General features: G+C 41.4%; 2 protein-coding genes across 2 annotated transcripts; one reads left to right on the top strand and one right to left on the bottom strand.

Annotated features, from left to right (window-relative positions):
• Positions 1-1,292: 1,292 nt before the first annotated feature.
• Positions 1,293-10,350, top strand: terb1 (telomere repeat binding bouquet formation protein 1). Its single transcript, XM_061076778.1, has 20 exons — positions 1,293-1,329; positions 1,458-1,568; positions 1,731-1,862; positions 2,414-2,545; positions 2,776-2,836; positions 3,123-3,241; positions 3,398-3,526; positions 3,616-3,768; positions 3,854-3,985; positions 4,068-4,193; positions 4,403-4,542; positions 4,626-5,005; positions 5,101-5,168; positions 5,285-5,353; positions 5,746-5,982; positions 7,283-7,369; positions 8,056-8,121; positions 9,051-9,127; positions 9,814-9,969; positions 10,072-10,350. The coding sequence occupies exons 1-20, from the start codon at positions 1,293-1,295 to the stop codon at positions 10,105-10,107; spliced, it is 2,448 nt and encodes an 815-aa protein (XP_060932761.1). The 3' UTR covers positions 10,108-10,350.
• A 2,018-nt stretch (positions 10,351-12,368) lies between these two features.
• LOC133008799 (protein TsetseEP-like) lies at positions 12,369-15,575 on the bottom strand. The gene is made up of 2 exons (XM_061076118.1): positions 15,482-15,575; positions 12,369-14,048 (listed from the first exon to the last, which is right to left on the bottom strand). The coding sequence occupies exon 2, from the start codon at positions 14,039-14,041 to the stop codon at positions 13,073-13,075; it is 969 nt and encodes a 322-aa protein (XP_060932101.1). The 5' UTR covers positions 14,042-14,048; positions 15,482-15,575; the 3' UTR covers positions 12,369-13,072.
• Positions 15,576-17,508: the final 1,933 nt, after the last annotated feature.

Below are 17,508 nucleotides of genomic sequence, written 5' to 3' on the forward strand. Positions count from 1 at the left end.
TAGTTTACAGACATCTTTAAACTGTAATCGTTATATCATATCATTAAATATTTATGTGGAAAAAGATAGGAAATTGTAAAAAAAAATATATAAAATTAAAAAAATTAATTAAACTATATTAAATTAAATAAATCCTGCGCAAAAGCCAATTCATTTGCCTGAATAAAAATAAATATTTAAACAAAAATATCAAAGAAAGAAAGTCTCCAGTCTTTACTTATCACACTTTCATTTGTGTATGTATAAATACCTTTACTATTATTACACATTTCAAAACATAATAGAGACTTGCAGATCAAAACTTGTCTTAAATCATATATATCTATCTATCTATCTATCTATCTATCTATCTATCTATCTATCTATCTATCTATCTATCTATCTATCTATCTATCTATCTATCTATCTATCTATCTATCTATCTATCTATCTATCTATCTATCTATCTATCTATCTATCTATCTATCTATCTATCTATCTATCTATCTATCTATCTATCTATCTAATTCTCTATCTAATTATCTACCTATAGCCTATATTCACATTGTTTATAAAGAGTATGTAAGATATTGACATTGTTTGTAACTAATTTGATTTCAATTGTTCAGTAAATAATAAGAGACTTTATATTGGCCCATTAAAAACAACACTGTATAAATGAGAAAGTACAGAATGCAAAGTACAGAGAAACCAAAACTAAATGGATGTGAGTGTGATCACAATCAATATCCTCAGTGAATCTTCATATAAATGACTTGACAGGAAAGATGAAGAATCTGAACTTCAGCTTTGTTTCCTAGCAGATGTCTGTTGGGAGGAAACAACACGTGTCTGTTCTCCTGAATGAATTAAACTTCACAAACTAAAAGAAGTAGTGGTGGGCCACACCCCCGGCTTCTGTTGCTATGGTAACACAAAGTGCCGACTCCATCGCAGGTGATTCATGGGAGACAAACGCCACAGCTAACTTTGGCTAAAGCTAAGCTAACATCTCTGTCTCTTACTCTAAATTAGCCACAGAGTGAGCGTGTGGGCTTTTCTTACTCCCGAAGAACACTCTAACATTAGCTTGGAGAAAAATTATACTTTGAAAGAGCTGCAGGTTTAACCGGAGACAATGTTAGCTTGACAAATATTAGGGTATTTAGCTATGCAGCTAATTCGTTAGCACAAGATAATGCTAGATCTACCAAAGGTGAGGCTTTCGAGATGATATTATTGGATGGATAAAATAGCCACACTGTTAGTTGGATGATATTTTATCCTAATCTAAGAGTCCTTCAAAGAATATGATGGATACAACAGGGGCTTACAGCAACAGCCGCACTGGTAAGTGACATTTGCTGGAAACTAGCTGTGCACATTTAGTTTGTATTTGTACATGATGGTAACTCGTGTAACTAAACATTCCTGTTCGGTTCAACAAGACTTTGCTGATTACGTCTTTCTGCTTTCAGCCATTAGAACAGACCTCAGCCTGCTCCTTGAGTGTCTGAAGTTTCAGATGAAATCTCCTGAGCTACAGAAACAAGCTCTTCTCACCATTCACTCAATCTGTGAAAACAGAGGTAACACTGCTCCATTAATGTTTCATACACTCACTATCTCCCTTATACAGCCCAAACAGTCAGTCCTGTTTGTTATCCTGAGAGCAATCGTTGAAGGAAATGATGCATAACATATTGACACAACACCTTTCAACTGTTCCTTTCAACTTTTCCTTATTTCAGATGAGAATGTGGACCTGCTGAGGGAAATGGGAGGTGTGGCATTTGTGTATAACCTCTCCAAATCCACTATTGTTCATTCGGATGTGAAGGAGACTGCACTTTTTACCATCGGCACTCTGGCAGGGGCCAATGGTATGTGTCTGTGTGTGTATGTGAGAGAGAGAGCGAGAGATATTCAAGATGATCAATTCAGGGATGCCCTTTGTGAACGATGCAGTCCAGGAAATGTTGTCCTTTGCAGCCCTTGAAGCCTCGAATGAATGTACACATCGTCCCCAATTGAGACAGTCCAGCCTCGAGGAGATGGAAAATATTTATTTGGGAGGTGTTTTACTGGTGAACAGGCTGGAATTGGCCTCTAAAAGCTTTGGTAAATTGCTTGGACAGTGAAATAAATCATAGGCTACTTGCAAACCCTGCCATTGTTTTCTTTTCTGTAGAGTATAAGATACTAAAACTGCACAGGACAGCTTTGTTACGCTGTATCCAGATTTTAAATGCGGGTGTCAGAAGCTGCAGACCTGAAATTAGATGAATGAAAGAAAGATGTGTATTTTATTTTGAAAGCGTACACAAGCATGTAAAGTGTTATTTCTGAACTAAATTGATCCAATGTGGTATTTTCAAATGAATGAAAGTTTTAACATATTGTTGATATTGATGTTTATCTTTCCTTCTGCTAGTGTTTTGCAAGAATTCCCTGTGCAGAAAGGAGACATTTACAGACCTGGCTGGTTGGTTGATGAATGAACACCTCCCACTGACACAGAAGAGAGTGTCCGTCTATTTGCTGTCTGTGTTGGTCGCCAATAACAGTAAGATAAAGACAACCTCAGCTAACTCAGTGAATAAAGCTACAGGATTAGATGCTGATATATATCATTTCTTTTAATTATTTGTAAGCTTATGAGAGCAATTTCCTATACGAACACCATAATGTATTGCTGAAATATTGTACATTTCATATAGGATTCCTGAGAGTGTGATGATGATTTGACTTTTTAATGTAGACCTCTGTAACCTGTGTGTCTGTGTGCTCTTGCAGAATTAGGACAGTCTTTAGCCCTAACCACTGGCTGCGTGGACATTCTACTGGACCTATTCAGGTACTTATCAGTGATGTAGCTATGTAGTTCACACAGGTATGCCAAATCCACTCATATAAGCCCATACATACAGGTTTGATAGTATACTTAAAAATGTTTATGTTTACTTTACTCAAGCTAATAAGTTGTTTTTTGTAGATCAAGATATATATTTCAAGTTTTTCATTAATTTAGAATATATGCAGGGTTAAGTAACACATTGAAATAGTCTTAATTAGCCAGGTTAAAAATGTAACATTTACAAGGGGTCTGAATCCATTTTTTCAGTGTATATGTTTTTTTGCAGGACAACTTTTCCCCTTTCCAAGGAGGCCACTGCAGTTATAGCCAACGCTCCTCACACTTACCAACTCTGGACATCTGTGTCTAGTGCTCTCTGTGGATGTGTCAACAATCCTCAGAATGGTAATGTCATCTTTGTATTGTTGCCCTTTACAGATGAGTTAATATGTATAACATTATTGCCCTTTTCATCTTGGACTCAAACCATGGGACAGTGCATTTCATCTGGAGTAAGAACAAAAACGGTGATAAATCCATTGATTTTTTTTTGTTTTCCAGAGGAAGCTCAGCGTATTTGTGTTGCAGCCTTTCCTATGATAAACGTCTGGCTTCAGCAGATTGCTCTGGCACGCACAGAGGTTATTCAATCAATTTGTTCCTTCATAGCAATGACTGTTGCCAACAACTGTAAGTAAACATTTGGGCCAAACTTGTAAACTGAAAACAATGTCCAACGATAAAATTACTTAAAACAAATCTCTTGTTTGTTCCTGCAGGCTATGTTCAGGAGAGTTTTTCTGCCTCGGGGGGTTTGGAGACTCTCACTCGTTCACTCCTTTGTCTCGCCTCTGTGGCAGATACAAGCACGTTGTCGTGCCAACTGTCAGTCATTATTTCCAAGACCCTGTCAGCCTGCGTTAGTGATAACTGTGTGTATCGCTCACTCACACAGTAACATTTCAAAGGACACAACCCAAATTGGTTCCTTCTCCATTGACAATCTGCTCTTTTCAGCTGCTCTGGCTTCAGGTCTGGCTCAGTATGGCATCGTGTCCCATCTCCTCTCTCTGCTGGGCAGCCCAAATCTGGAGCTTGAGGACAGGCTTTCAGTTTTACTAACCTTGGGTCACTGCACCGAGGCTTCTGGTGAGACGGCATCTTCATATTTTAAACAACAACAAAAATTGTTGATTATTTATGCTATCCCCAAAAAATGTCCTATCTCTAGAGGACCACCAGTCCCAGTTGGTGCAGTGTGGAGGCCTGCCCCTTATTATAACTTTACTCACAGAGGACACATGTGAGGAGGTCAGAAAGGCTGCTACGTTCATATTGCAGACCTGCAAACCGGCCAGTAAGTTTATGTCATAATAATACAGCTACTTAAAAATCATTGTAGCTTCCTCATACAAGACAGGACTCTAAATTAATGAATGTAGACCTTTTAATTTACCATAGCCATGCACTGAACAGAGGGTAAAAACATTTTTATGACTTTAATAATTTGTGCATTAAATATAGAATAGATAGCTCTCAAAATGGTGTGTTTGTCTGCCTGTGAAGCTGTGTCCTTAGTGCCTGGTGTGACGGCAGGACATGGCGAGGACAAAGACTTGGAGACCCTTGCACACATGGAAAGCTTCAGGAGCACAGCGCAGGAGTTACTCAGCAGGATTAACCAGCTCGAGGAGAAACAGGCGAAGGTTAAACATGCCTTCACACACATTATTGCATTTCAGTCATTATATAACTTGGTGGCTCATGACGTGTTATTGTTCAACTGAAGGGTGCTGAGGAAGAGCAGGAAGAGAGAGACCCACCAACTTCAACTGAAGGGCCATCTGCACAATCTCCGTCTCCAGCCTTACCTCTACAGCGTGGAGAGAGCATTAGTACCATCCCCACAGCATATAGACAGAGCAGCACCCGAACGCACATGGAAACAGACAGTGACAACAGAGTTAAACTTCAAACTGGGAAAAATGTGGTTTTGAAGGAGTTTGCCAGAAAACTGAGGAAAAGGAGTTCCAACTTAAGTTGTAAGGAGGAGAAAGTTGAAACCAGTAGAGGAGATGAGTGGTATTCTGAGTGCAAGGGTCCCAGAGCCAAGCTGTCGCCTCATGCATGGTCAAGAGAGGGAGCCAGAGAGCCACATACTGCAGACAGGTCAGTTGAGTTAGTTATTTTTCAGACAAATGTAAAAGGTTGGCTCTCAGTTCAACAGATTTTTCTCTTGTTTTGTTTTTTCTTTGTTTGTTTAGTCAGTTGTTTCAGCCCCCAGCACCTGTGAGGCACAGTACATTGATAGAAATGAACTGTGCCAATGAAGGTAAGAGTCACAGCTTCATGTCTTTAACATCCGGTTAGAGTAACCTATTTCTTTACTTAATTCTGCTGTTCTGTCAATGTGTGGTTTATACAATGTTTGTATGTTTTAATGTTAAGAGCTACATGACTGTGATGAGGGGGAAATCAAAGCAGAGGAACACTCAGTCTCTCTGTCCCGATGTGCAGGTAGGAGAACATGAAGCTTGGTCTGTCTTTACTTCACAGTCATTTAAACAACTTTTCTCAATCCTATTTGAAATTACCTTAATATGAGGTAGGTCTTGGAATCCAAGGCCTACTGGTCATATATTCCTAGGTCCCCCCCCCCCCCCCCATGCCTAAATCTGAACACCACAACACCCACTTTCAGAGTTTAATCAAAGTCAAGGCATTTTATGTGCATTTTGTGTTTATTATTATCTTGTATATAGAGGCTTGGGACTGGCCAAGCTTAGGCCAAACAAACAATCACTGATATAAATATGCATCTTAGCTTTAAGGGAATATTCACCTTATTGATGTTAATTCAGCTATCACGATTGCGTCAGTTACCCACATCTTTTCCCTCTCTCCTTCAGGCTGTGTGTTGCCTTTTGACAAAGTGACCAGTCGCACCTTTGCATCTCTTCAGAGCTCCCGCCATCACAGCTGTGATATTCACAGGGCTCTCCAAGCAGCCACAAATGAATTCAGGGCTCATCACTGCAGCCTTCTGTTCAGGGGAGAGAACCAGGACCACACTGTGGAGCTGACGCACCAAAGCCCTGAGAGAGTGTCAAGAGCAGGGCCACACAGAAGACAAGAACACCGGAGTGGTAAGAGGCTTCACCAGTAGTGTCAGTCTCACAGTCTGATAACATCTTCACATAAAGCACGACAGGATTATGGAATGGATAGTTGAGCAGTAGAGCAGTTTAGCCTTGTATTTAAAGCCGTGACTCAGGAGGTAGAGTGGTTGCCCACTAACCTCAAGCTGTGTGACTGGGTGATTATTGCTTGTACTGGAAAGTCAGGGGTGCCCACACTTTATAGGCATGTGAGCTACTTTTGAAATGACCAGCTCAACATGACCAACCAAATAAAACACATTGGCATTGCTGCCAACACAAAAATGTACTGTGTCTAAGACGGGTCGGCCCCCCCACCCCCGTTTTTTTTTCATGTTGGTATCATGTTGAGGCGCTCTGACAGCGTTGCGTCGCTCAGGGCAGGGGAGCGTGGCGGCGGCGAAAAAAACAACGAGGGGGTACGTAGCTGGAGATGGAATGTGAGGGCACTTGTAACTTAAGTGTGGTTTTAAGGGAGGGTACGTCAATAGGCACGTTCGTAAATTGCTCGAGAGCGGCGGAGCGTCCACGTGACTGCCTCTTGTCCAATCGTGAATGCGTGATGCGATCTACTCACACTATCTTTGCGATCGACGCATTGGGCACCCTGCTACTAGTAAAGTCAATTTACCATTTTAGAATTGTACGGTGACAGTTCCCTTTTTCTTACATTTCAATCCTTATTCATTCAATTTAGCATTTAGAACAACCGCTTTATCATAAAACAAGGAAGTAAAAAAGATGTTATTAATATCAACAGCTGTGTAATATTTTTGTTTCTCACATATCAGTTATTTTAACTCTGGTTACTCATGGACACAGAGTCTTGCTCACTTTGCATCAGCCATGGTTTGAAGGTTGTTGTTTGCCTGACAACTGGATCACAAGGTGGTTCTAAATGGGAATGGATAGGTTTCACTCTTGGTCAAAAATCAATGGATTCTTCCAAATATGGTCACGCCACAGTGTTTCCTTGTGGTACGAGGTACCTGTATTTGTGTTTTGTGTGTACTGTCCAGTTCTCTTTTGGCTCTTCAAGGTTTAAATATTGTTTTTCGCCACTCACTATAACCTTTTAAGGCTTGCATTAGCTGACCTGTTACTGCAACATGGGCTGAATAGTACTGCATTCGGCTAGAAAATATAATATACTGATATAATCTCAGTGAATATGAGTCATGATTGTAGGTGTTGTTTAAAACTGTTTTATGGAACAATCAGTTTCATTCTGATTAGCTCATAGAGAAATACGTATTGTCATCCCTAACTACTGGTGTCTGATCTGCAGTGTACAAGGTCTCCCTGACTCCCATATGTAAAGAAGCAGGGAAACTCAAGCGGTGCTTTCCAGAGGCCCAAAGGAAGAAGCATCATGGTAAGAAGCAAGTCAATTTGACATGCCTCTCTATCACAAGGCTGTCTCTTTTGTAATATGAAAACTAGAATTACACTGAGTAAAGTGCATTCCAGCGCCAAGGGCCAACAAGCTCCTTGTATTCAAACAAGAATTATAGCAAAGGCCACATCCCTTCTACACATTGGAGTTAGTTTAGAGTTTTTAGCCCTATGTGTTAGAGTCCGGCAGTGGAAAAAAATCAATCCCACTATGAAATCACATTTAAATATTCTAGATTTGCATTTTTATTTGGATCCGCACCATATTGCTCACACGTAGATATCACACCCCTTAACTTCCCGTATTTGAGATCCAAAAATAGGAAAATTGCTGAAATGTCAAAAAACAAAACACTTCCTGGATCTGCCAATTTAAACAGTTCAGTGCTAATAGTCAATGTTTTCTTCCTTGGTCCATGACTCATATTTCCAAGTTTTGTGGAAATCCATTCAGAAGTTTTTGCATAATCCTGCTTACAAACAAAAAAACAGTGGTGAACAGCAGTTCGACATTTGCAAATACTTGCTCCTGAAAGCTAAACCAACTATTTGAACTCTGGCAAACAGTTGCCTGATATTATTAGATATACGCTATAGCTGTAACACACTTGTACAACATTCTTCAAGTCGGTTATTTTGGGTGTCATCTTCCTCCACATTTCATAGGCATCGCTCTGACTCCACTGCACAGAGGAGCTAAAAAGAGGACGGATACTTCTCAATACAAGTCTGGTATGCATGTGGTGTTGTGTTCTTCTATAATTGTAATGTCTGAAAAGGCAGCTTCTACCTGCAGGTAAATATGTTTACAGCACATCCAATTAAGTGTGTGTGTGTCAGAATGTTGAGATTGAGCGCCTGTGGTGGGAGCTGTCTTCTGCTGTGTGTTCTTGGCAGCAGACAAAGGCAGAAGGAATGTTGAAATGTGGCCAGTGTTCTCACAGTGCAGGCCAGAGCTGGTAGAGAGCAGTACAGCTGTATTAAGCTGTGTCACACTCTATGTTTGTGTCTGTGTATGTGTGTGTGTGTGTGTGTGTGTGTACGTGTGCGTGTGACAGAGATTGAGAGGATGTGTTCTGTTGTTTTTGAGTTGTTTCAGTCCCATAGCAGTGAAAGGACTGACATTGCAAGGTCTCTGTCAGACTTTCTGTGACCTAAAAGCTTCCACAGACAGTCAGGCTGAGCTAAAGTGTATCTTCAGACCTCTCAGGCAAATTTATTTTCCAATGCTCACTTTGTGCGAGTCTACACTTAAAATAGTTTTTTCTTCCACAGCAAAACCCACATTTTCATTCTTGCTCTGTACAGCTCATCTGTTTTTTCCATCTTTCTCCGCCTCCCATAATGTATTCGTTTTTTTTCCCTGTCTTTATTCTGCCCCCACCTCCCTCGTGTTTTCCTGCCTCCTCTTTCTCATCCGCCATACGTCTCTTGCTGTGTTGTTAGTACAACAGCTGTATTAGCCAGAATGGGCGATGCAATATCGCTGTAATGAGGAGGATGGAAAGAGTGAAAAGATACATGTTTCTCTTTTTATGTAAAGGCAGTTCTCTTTAGAAAGATCAAGAGTTTTAAATAATTGGCCTCCTCTCAGTCTTTCACACACACACACACACACACACACAAAGACACAAATGCAAACTGTTTTCTTTCAAACACAGAGAGAAGAGGGAGGAATAATCTTGGACACTGTGTCCCTGATAACGAGCCGAAGACTACCACAGATCCCTGCTCCACTGTAAGAGTGTGAACGAATATTATCTGTCAAAAATGTATATGTTTTATAGCTTGTTAGTTTTTCCAGCAGCTTTTTATCACCATGACTTTTGGCTGCAGCGCATTAAGTTTACTGCCAAGTAGTAATAATAAAGTAAGTTTAGTCAAAACTAAGTACCTCTACCTACAGGCCTGGCCAGTGTGTTTCTTCTACGCTATGAAAATATGCAAAAACTTTCAGTTACAGTTTAACTCTGCACACGCAGTTTGGTTCATATAGATAGGACTACACACACAAGGCACGTACAAGTTAGGGACGGGAATCGGCAGGGACCTCCCGATACGATATGTATTGCGATTCTGTGGGTATTGCGATTCTGTAAGTAATGCGATTCGATATTACGATTTCCTGCGATTTCTTTTGGTTATTTAAAAAAAAAAATACTAGACCATGGAAAAAAGTGTAATGATACCTTCAAATACAACACAGTCGAATTCACTTAGCGCTTTACAAGTTTTATTTCAAATATTAACATTAACTTAATGACTGCCCTGAATCGATTTCCCCCCCCCCATCCCTAGTACAAGTGCAAAGTACAAGAGTGCATCTCTGCACACAGCATGTGTCAAAAAATCTGAACTCTCCTGTCTGTTGAATCCTTTCTCAGAAGTTTTGACTTTTTCTCTCATTTTCAATATTATTCTCAGCGAAGGAAGAGGAAGAACTTCAGCCGTGAGGAGGTGCATTACCTTCTGAACGGAGTTAAGAGATTTGGCTTCTCTTGGAATTCCATCTTGTGGTCGTATCCCTTCCAACCTTTACGCACGAATGTTGACCTAGCCCAGAAATTCAAGCAGCTAATGGTAACAAGAGAAACTCTGGAAATAAAGTGCTGGTCTTTCAAGATAAATGTCAAATGCATTCAAATGAACTGCCTAACCTTCTGCTCTTGTCTTTGCCTTCAGAAACATAAAACCATGGATGATGGTGCAGGCCATTAATAATGGTCCTCTGGAAGTCGACAGCTTTGAGTCATCTAAAATACTTACTTCAAGTTCAATACACTGTTTGGTTGTACAGTTATCAAAGCTGTACACACTCCATCTACTCTAATTTATTGAGCCTGATATTTACTACTTTGTGTTAAGTTTTCTCTGTCTTTAAAATTGTTTCTGCTGTAGTTTGTGTTTTGACAGATACTGTTAACTGTTTGTTTACATTACATTAAAATGGTGATTGTGTTACTTAATGTTTCTTTCAATATCTTCACTGTCAATAGCTCCTTGTACTGAATTCATGCAAACATACTTTATTTCAAATGGAAAATGTTGCTGCAGACACTACACTGCATGTTTATAGTATACCCACTTGAGACTCAGAAACCACTGGGATGTTTTGTAAGAGTGAATTGCTCCAGACTCCGAGTGGATTAGATTTACGACATTTTAAGCATTCACCATTTGAGTTAAGTCTTTTTGCTGTTGCACCATTGTTTGATGAATCACCATCACGTTGTGCAGGACCACTGTGTTGTCACATGTGCAACTGCCAGATTTGATTGCACAATGTTTTCATGTTGAGGCAGAAAAAGAGAGCGTCTAAAGCTCTGGAAATGATCAACATCAAAGCTGTTTCACTACGGTCTGTAGGCCTCGTCATAGTTATCCACCTGTTTGAGGTCATTAATTAATTTAACCTACTGAACATTTTAAAAGTTAAAAGTGGTTTGTTGGCAATTTTCTTTTCTCAGTATAGTTAACATATCAGCAGAAATGTTTACATTATGAGCAACTGATAAGGAATGTTTGAAAAACATTGTCCATTTCAGCAGTTTTACTTAAACTTGAGTTGTGTTTGCATTTGAGTTTGACAACTTCTGCTTTTCATTTTTTAAAAAGAAGATAGTTTCAGGAGGAAAACACGAGGATAACTACATCGCATCCCTCCGCCAAAGCTAACACCCAATCGTGAAAGAAAATTCCTGGATCTGACCCTTAATCAAACTATACCCCACCCATTCCCCAAATTTCAAGGAAGTTGTTCAGCCGTTTTTTGCATAATCCTGCCAACAAACAAATATATTGAAAAGACAACATCCTCGTCAGAAATAGTTAACAAAGCAGCCCTGCACTAAAACAACTTTACATAAAAAAACAAATTTCTTTTACTTCCTTGATGACAGTCACAATGAAGTTGTGTTGTCTTTGTTTTTGTCCTTTGGCCGTCATAGTGCATTAAGAGACAGGAAATCAATAAGGACGGGGGGGTTGACTCGACTGCAGCACATTTGTTTATTGAACTGAAACCCTCTGGTATGACATGAACGCATTTACTAAAGGACGACTTGACTGAGATCACTGACTGCAGAGCGCCTCTCCCTCTCCACGGAGACTCATCGCCGGTGTGTTGCCAAAGCCATGGGACTTACCCGTCAGCCGTGCCCTGTGGCGTAAGCTGTTAAATTTAGGTGTGACCAGACAAGGCATAAATGTTTATCGAAAGTGCGACTTCTTATGGATTATGGAACTGGAGAAGACAGGGTGATCTCCTCATGCAGAATAAATGTTGTCTCCACTCTGAGCTGAATGTTGTATATCTTGCCGACGTTGTGGAATTCTTGGCCTTTCCGGCAAATTGGCAAAGTCGGGTTATTATTTTAGGTTTTTAATTTGTAGGCAACCAGCTCACTATTCCAGTCAAGACAAGGGATAGTAGTTCAGTGAGGGCCGTGTGGGGGGGGGGGGGGGGGAGGCATATGTGGAGCAGATTTCTCATGGTCTGACACGCAGTCACACTGAGGACTTTTGACCCAGGCCCCCCGAAAAAAGCTCCTTCCTCTGGAAAGAATGTGGCCTCGTCTCTCCCCCTCCCTCCTCTTCTTGTCCTCTTTCCCACGAGACTGCGAGAAGCCGCTGTCTCTATTACACGATCTGAGCCGTGTTGACTGTAATTTAATTTCCATGTGCACTTATGAGTCCCATACGTGTACGAGCCTGTTGTTCAGGGTGCTGTGTCATGGAGAAATCTCCCTGTTGCTCGAGCATGTTCGTTTAACAGATCCCTGCTTGGCACTCGTCACTCGGGTTGGAGGGGAGCTGGGTCACATTCCAGGTTCAGTGTGATGGGACCAGAATACAGCTACTGTACATCTGGAGCTAATGAATGTGATGCATCACACTGGCATTGCTTTTATTTCACTACTGTTAAACATGGAGTAAGATTAATTCCTCTACATTAAAAAACAGAATGCATGACCACAACGCACTTGAGATATTTTTATTTCCACAACCAAGGCACGAATTTTATTCTAAAAAAAACACCTGAAAATACAACTTTCATCCCTGTAGGAGGAATATTGCAAAATCCAAACAAAAGTGTTAAGCAAAAATGTTTATTGAAAACTTGTATATAATCAGATACATAAATGGTGTCCATCTTTGGTTGCATTGCTTTTGTCCCTTTTACCTGTCGTTTTGAATAAATGGATAAACCACTTCAAAAAACTCATACTTTTCCCTTTGCACTCAATAAACATGATTATTTACTACACTATTATATAATTTTAAGGTTTTCATAAAGCAACAGCACCTCTTTCTTCTAGTCCCTATGAGAAATACATTTAAATTCTTGCCCTGGGAATTTTGCATAGAGGAAGATCTCTGTTGTCCATCAAGAAACGTAATTGAACGCATATCCCCTATCCTGCTTGAGCTCCTGTACTCATCACCCACAGATAATATATGGCAGTATACATGTATCCAAAAACATCAATGTATCAGTATTTAGACATCATTATGTTCACTTGGCACATTTGGTTCATTTTGAAAGAGAAAATTAACCGTTTCCCTTTATTAGGCTGCACACATGAGGATTCAAACTTTGTATTTGTGAAGTCAGAAGTCAAGAAAAAGGTTAAAAAGTGTTTCACAGAAAAACATATCTATTCACTTCTTTCACTTATGGGATTCAAATCAGATCGGTAGACAGGTTGATGTCTGTGATGGGAGCGTCATCGGGGATCTGGACATCGATGGGGATGAGGTCATTTCCTTTCAGATCCAACTGCTGCAGGAGTCCACTAATGTTTTCCTCTTCGACATGACTCACGAGCTGCTCCAAATTCTCTGCGGCCTCCACCTCCGCAGGCTCTTCCAGAGACTCAGACTTTTCCAGCTCAAACGTGCAGATCTCAGCAGTGTCTAGGCACTCCCCGCTCTCTGGGATGTCTGAGGGTTTGTCTTCTTCGACTGGCTCAGGGGTGGGAGCTGGGGAAGGAGGAGCATCAACAGGTTGGAGAGTGACATCAGGGACACCCAGGTCAATCAAAGAGGGCGAGGAAAGCTCTGGCTCAGGGAAGGACTCAGTAAGCAGGTCTGTGGCCTTCTCCAGAGCCTCAGCCGGGACTGGTAATAACTCGGCTTCAACTTCCGCCTCGGGAGGCGTAGGTTCTGGAGTTAGGGAAATCAGAGCTTCTGCAACAGGTTCTGGTGCTGCCACAGGTTCTGGTGCTGCCACAGGCTCGGGTGCTGCCACAGGCTCGGGTGCTGCCACAGGCTCGGGTGCTGCCACAGGCTCGGGTGCTGCCACAGGCTCGGGTGCTGCCACAGGCTCGGGTTCTGGAGGAGATGGTTCGCTGATTGAGTCCAGAAGTTTGGGTTGGGCTGGAGCTGGGGTTTCCTCTTTAACAGGCTCTGGTTCAGCATCTTTAAGCCCAGCGTAGACAGCAATGGCCTCTACCCCTTGACACGCCAACTGTGTCACACACTCACCCACCACCGCCTCTAGGTTCTTCGGCTCCACGCTCTCCTGGGTGCACGGTATCGCAGCCTCTTCTGCTGCCTGAGCAGCGGCCGGCTCCCCTGCTGCAGCCTCCTCTGCAGCAGTCTTCTGCTTGGGGACAGGCTCCTCTCGTTTTCTGCTAAATTGGTTTCCCATGGTGAACCTGTGCAGAGCGAAAAGAAATGACAATCACATTATTTTCAAGGATTAGATGTCCAATTGTATTCTTCAATCGGTTGCAAAAAGCAATTTAGAACCTTTGCCGAGGAGGTTAATTCTGTTTGGTTGTAAACAAGATTACACAAAAAAAAACGACTGGACAGATTGCCATGACACCTGGTGGACAGATGCCGTATGGGTCCAGGAAGAACCCATTACTTTTGATGATTGGGATCAGGGGGGCAGATCCAGGAAATGTTTAAATTGTATTTGGTTTAAAAGTCTCTCTAAGCCACGGAAAACCAAACTTTATTTTGCTGAACACTGTTGTGATGCCTCAAAATACAGGATGTTGTGTTACCCAGCATAAAAGTCCCATGAGAATAGAGTATTGGAGCTTTATTTCTGTGTGTGTGTGTGTGTGTTTTTTTTAGTGAATGTTTATTTGTTTTGTTAAATCTGCAAAACCCAATAAATATTTCTTAAAAAAAAAACATTGCATGATCACCGATTGGCCAGGGAAGAATTCATGATAGCTTTGAAAAACATGCTTATTTAGGCAACTGACTTCTGTGCAATTTGGTGCAGCTTGGTTAGATTGCAGGGGACTGCTGGGCCTTGGTGGAGGTGTGAGCTCCACTGAGGTTTGTGTATTGTCCTTTATTTAACCAAGAACTTCCCATTGAGATAAAATATATCTTCTTTAAGAGTCCTGTTCAAGAGTGGCAGCGGTGAAGTATATTATAAAGAAGTATAAAGTCTAATATTTCATGTCTAATTCCTGTGATTGCTGATTGCCTATTAAGTTGACACTTTATTTCCAGAAATGCAACATTATTCGAGGTTACAAAACAACAAAATCAAAGAAATAAACCTAACAAAAGCTGTCAGGATTGATTTCATAAGTTATGCAACGGATATTCCAGTCTGTGCGTTTTGGGACATAATGTTTTCTTGAGCCCAGGGGCTGCAGCATGTGGTACGCACACTGTGCTCTGTACAGCGTGGTCCATAGGGTGAATGTGTGCGTTTGATTCCTTATTTAAATTTGCACCTCACCTCAATTAGGCATGAAACAGAGACATTTAGACGAGCAGAGCTCCTATTAAAAAGAGAAATGAGGTTTTGGTCTCCCTGTGTGTTTGTGTGAAACAACCACACCTTGTTCCAATGTACCGTTCGTCACAACCTTGGATCCACATGCTCACATGCACTTCAACAACATGATGACCCGCATAAACCCGCATACGACTAATTATCGATTTAAACACGTCTAATAATTAATGCTCAGAGCAAAAGGAACAAAGGAGCTGCAGCAGACGACCCCGCCTCCCTCCCCGTGCTGAACAAAAAGTCTAAACCCTCCAAAGTGCACAGAACAACACGCGCAGAGACTCAAAGTGGAAAAGAAATAAGTGTAACATGTGTGTCACCAACCTTTTCAATCCTTTTTTCCCGTTGCAGTGAAATGAGGAAACGCTGCAGATGGGCTCGCACTCGACTCTGAGAAGAAGGCACGTCAAACTGTCTGTTTAAGAGCCGTGCGCGTTCACGATGCTCGCCCCCGGGCAGATACCACAGACAAGACAGCGCCTGCGCGACCCAGAGCGACACTGACGTCGAATCTTTAAAAGTAAGTCAACTAAAAACAAATCAAAGTGCACAGCTGCTGCACTCAGTCCGACTTTAACACTCAGAATTTATGTTATTTGTTATTTCCTGAGTGATCAACATTACACAACGCTGAACTGGTCATTTGTTTAAATACAATCGGTTACTTTTAGTTTCATTATTATTGCAATGTCTTGATGCGTCACTTCAGCAGCATAAACAGAGGGATCTGCTGATCTGCTGGAGGTTGAGTTTAAAACCCTCGACACAGTTGCTGCTGCGACACAGGTGAAGTTAGTGCTGTGAAGTTGAGAAGTCTGAGTTCATTCCTGACTATGAAAGAGTAAGTGAACTCACTTATACTGAATTTACAGGTCATTTGTCAACTAGCTTTTCTCTGTGTGAAGAACCATCCTTGTAATCAACTTGTCATGCATTGATTTCTGTTAATATAAATATTAAATCCACAGGTCAGAGGTCATGGGGCCTCACCTGGCCGAAGCCGGCTCCGTCTTCTCTGTGATCAATCCCACCAGACACTTCCTATGGATTTCAATATGTCACCTGGTCATCTTGACTCAGGTGTTTGCCTCCTTGTTTGTGTATGCTGCTGTGTTCATCCGCTCCGACGACTTCATCATCAGCCCCCTTCAAATGTGTCTAACACACGAAGACGGTGAAGTGCTCTGCTTTCCTTTTTCGATCCCTGTGACTGTCACTGAGAAAATCATTAACCGCCTCAGAACAATGGTTGTCCTGGGTTTGTACATTCCTGTGGTGCTGCTGCTCTTTTCCCTGATGGCCGTGCTGTTCGCGGCCTACACCAAGGACGGATCTCTGCTGGGGTGTAGCGTGCTCCTACAGGTGGCATCAAGCCTCCTCATGCTGACCGGCATCATCTTGTTTTTGTTCCTCAATCTGCCGTTTCTGGCCTGGGAAAACCTGACCCTCTGGTTTTACAACTTTGTAGCCGTGCAGGTCGTGCTGGTGATCACCACTGTGCTGACCCATGTGTTGAGGAGGAGGCTATAGTGTGACTGGTCTGACTGGAAGTAGTCGCGTCCAAACTGTCCCCGCTTCAGCTTTACCTAAGTGTGCATGGAGATTCAAAAAAAGGAAGAGATTTTCATCTTTGAAAAAGAAGGAAAAACTGAATAATCAAACCACCAACCGACAAACAAATTTGAGTTGAACTATTATCATAACATTATTGTTTCGACCTTAGTTGCAACATGCAACTTCACCACTAGATGTCACTAAATCCAACACACTGAACCTTGAAGCCAATGAAAACCAAAGCTGTTATGACAGATACAGATGAATATAGATTCAATATTTGTATTTACGTTACATTATTAATTGTGAATTGTTGATCTTCCTTTTTGTTAAATCTGTGTTTTTGATTTCCCTCATACAATGGCTGTGCAGTATTGTGGTCAGTATATTTCCTTTTCACAGTGTTTAGTGCTTTGTTTATGGAAACCTCAGAAGGTTTCAGTTTTGATTTCTCAACTTAACATCCGCAGTGATGTATTGTAACATTAACACGGATGGAAAAAAAGTTTAAAAACAGCTTTATTAATTCATGTTACATCAAAGAAGAAATGCTGAATTAGAATGTAAATAAGAAGAAGTTCAAGTGACACTGAATACTCAGGGATGCTGCGTTAATATCACAGTCTGTGGTTAATAAACATATTTTACTGAATTGAAAACAAAAACAAAGCGCTGAATGTGTTTGTTAAGTCAAGTTTTCACGTCGACCGACTGAGTTTTCATCCCCACCGACGCAATATGGTTGATCTCAGAGCAGTGGAGACGGGCCCTTCTGAGCCGTCAGGCCCCCGGAGCAG

Source organism: Limanda limanda, chromosome 8 (assembly GCF_963576545.1).
Source record: "Limanda limanda chromosome 8, fLimLim1.1, whole genome shotgun sequence".
Classification (NCBI taxonomy): domain Eukaryota; kingdom Metazoa; phylum Chordata; class Actinopteri; order Pleuronectiformes; family Pleuronectidae; genus Limanda; species Limanda limanda.

Bases quoted from the DNA above. Each gene is read 5' to 3' on its own strand.
- terb1 (XM_061076778.1), top strand. From the start codon at position 1,293: ATGGATACAACAGGGGCTTACAGCAACAGCCGCACTG. The intron at 3,242-3,397 runs GTAATGTCATCT...TTTGTTTTCCAG, and splicing joins TGTCAACAATCCTCAGAATG to AGGAAGCTCAGCGTATTTGT. The intron at 5,169-5,284 runs GTAAGAGTCACA...TTTAATGTTAAG, and splicing joins AATGAACTGTGCCAATGAAG to AGCTACATGACTGTGATGAG.
- LOC133008799 (XM_061076118.1), bottom strand. From the start codon at position 14,041: ATGGGAAACCAATTTAGCAGAAAACGAGAGGAGCCTGTCCCCAAGCAG.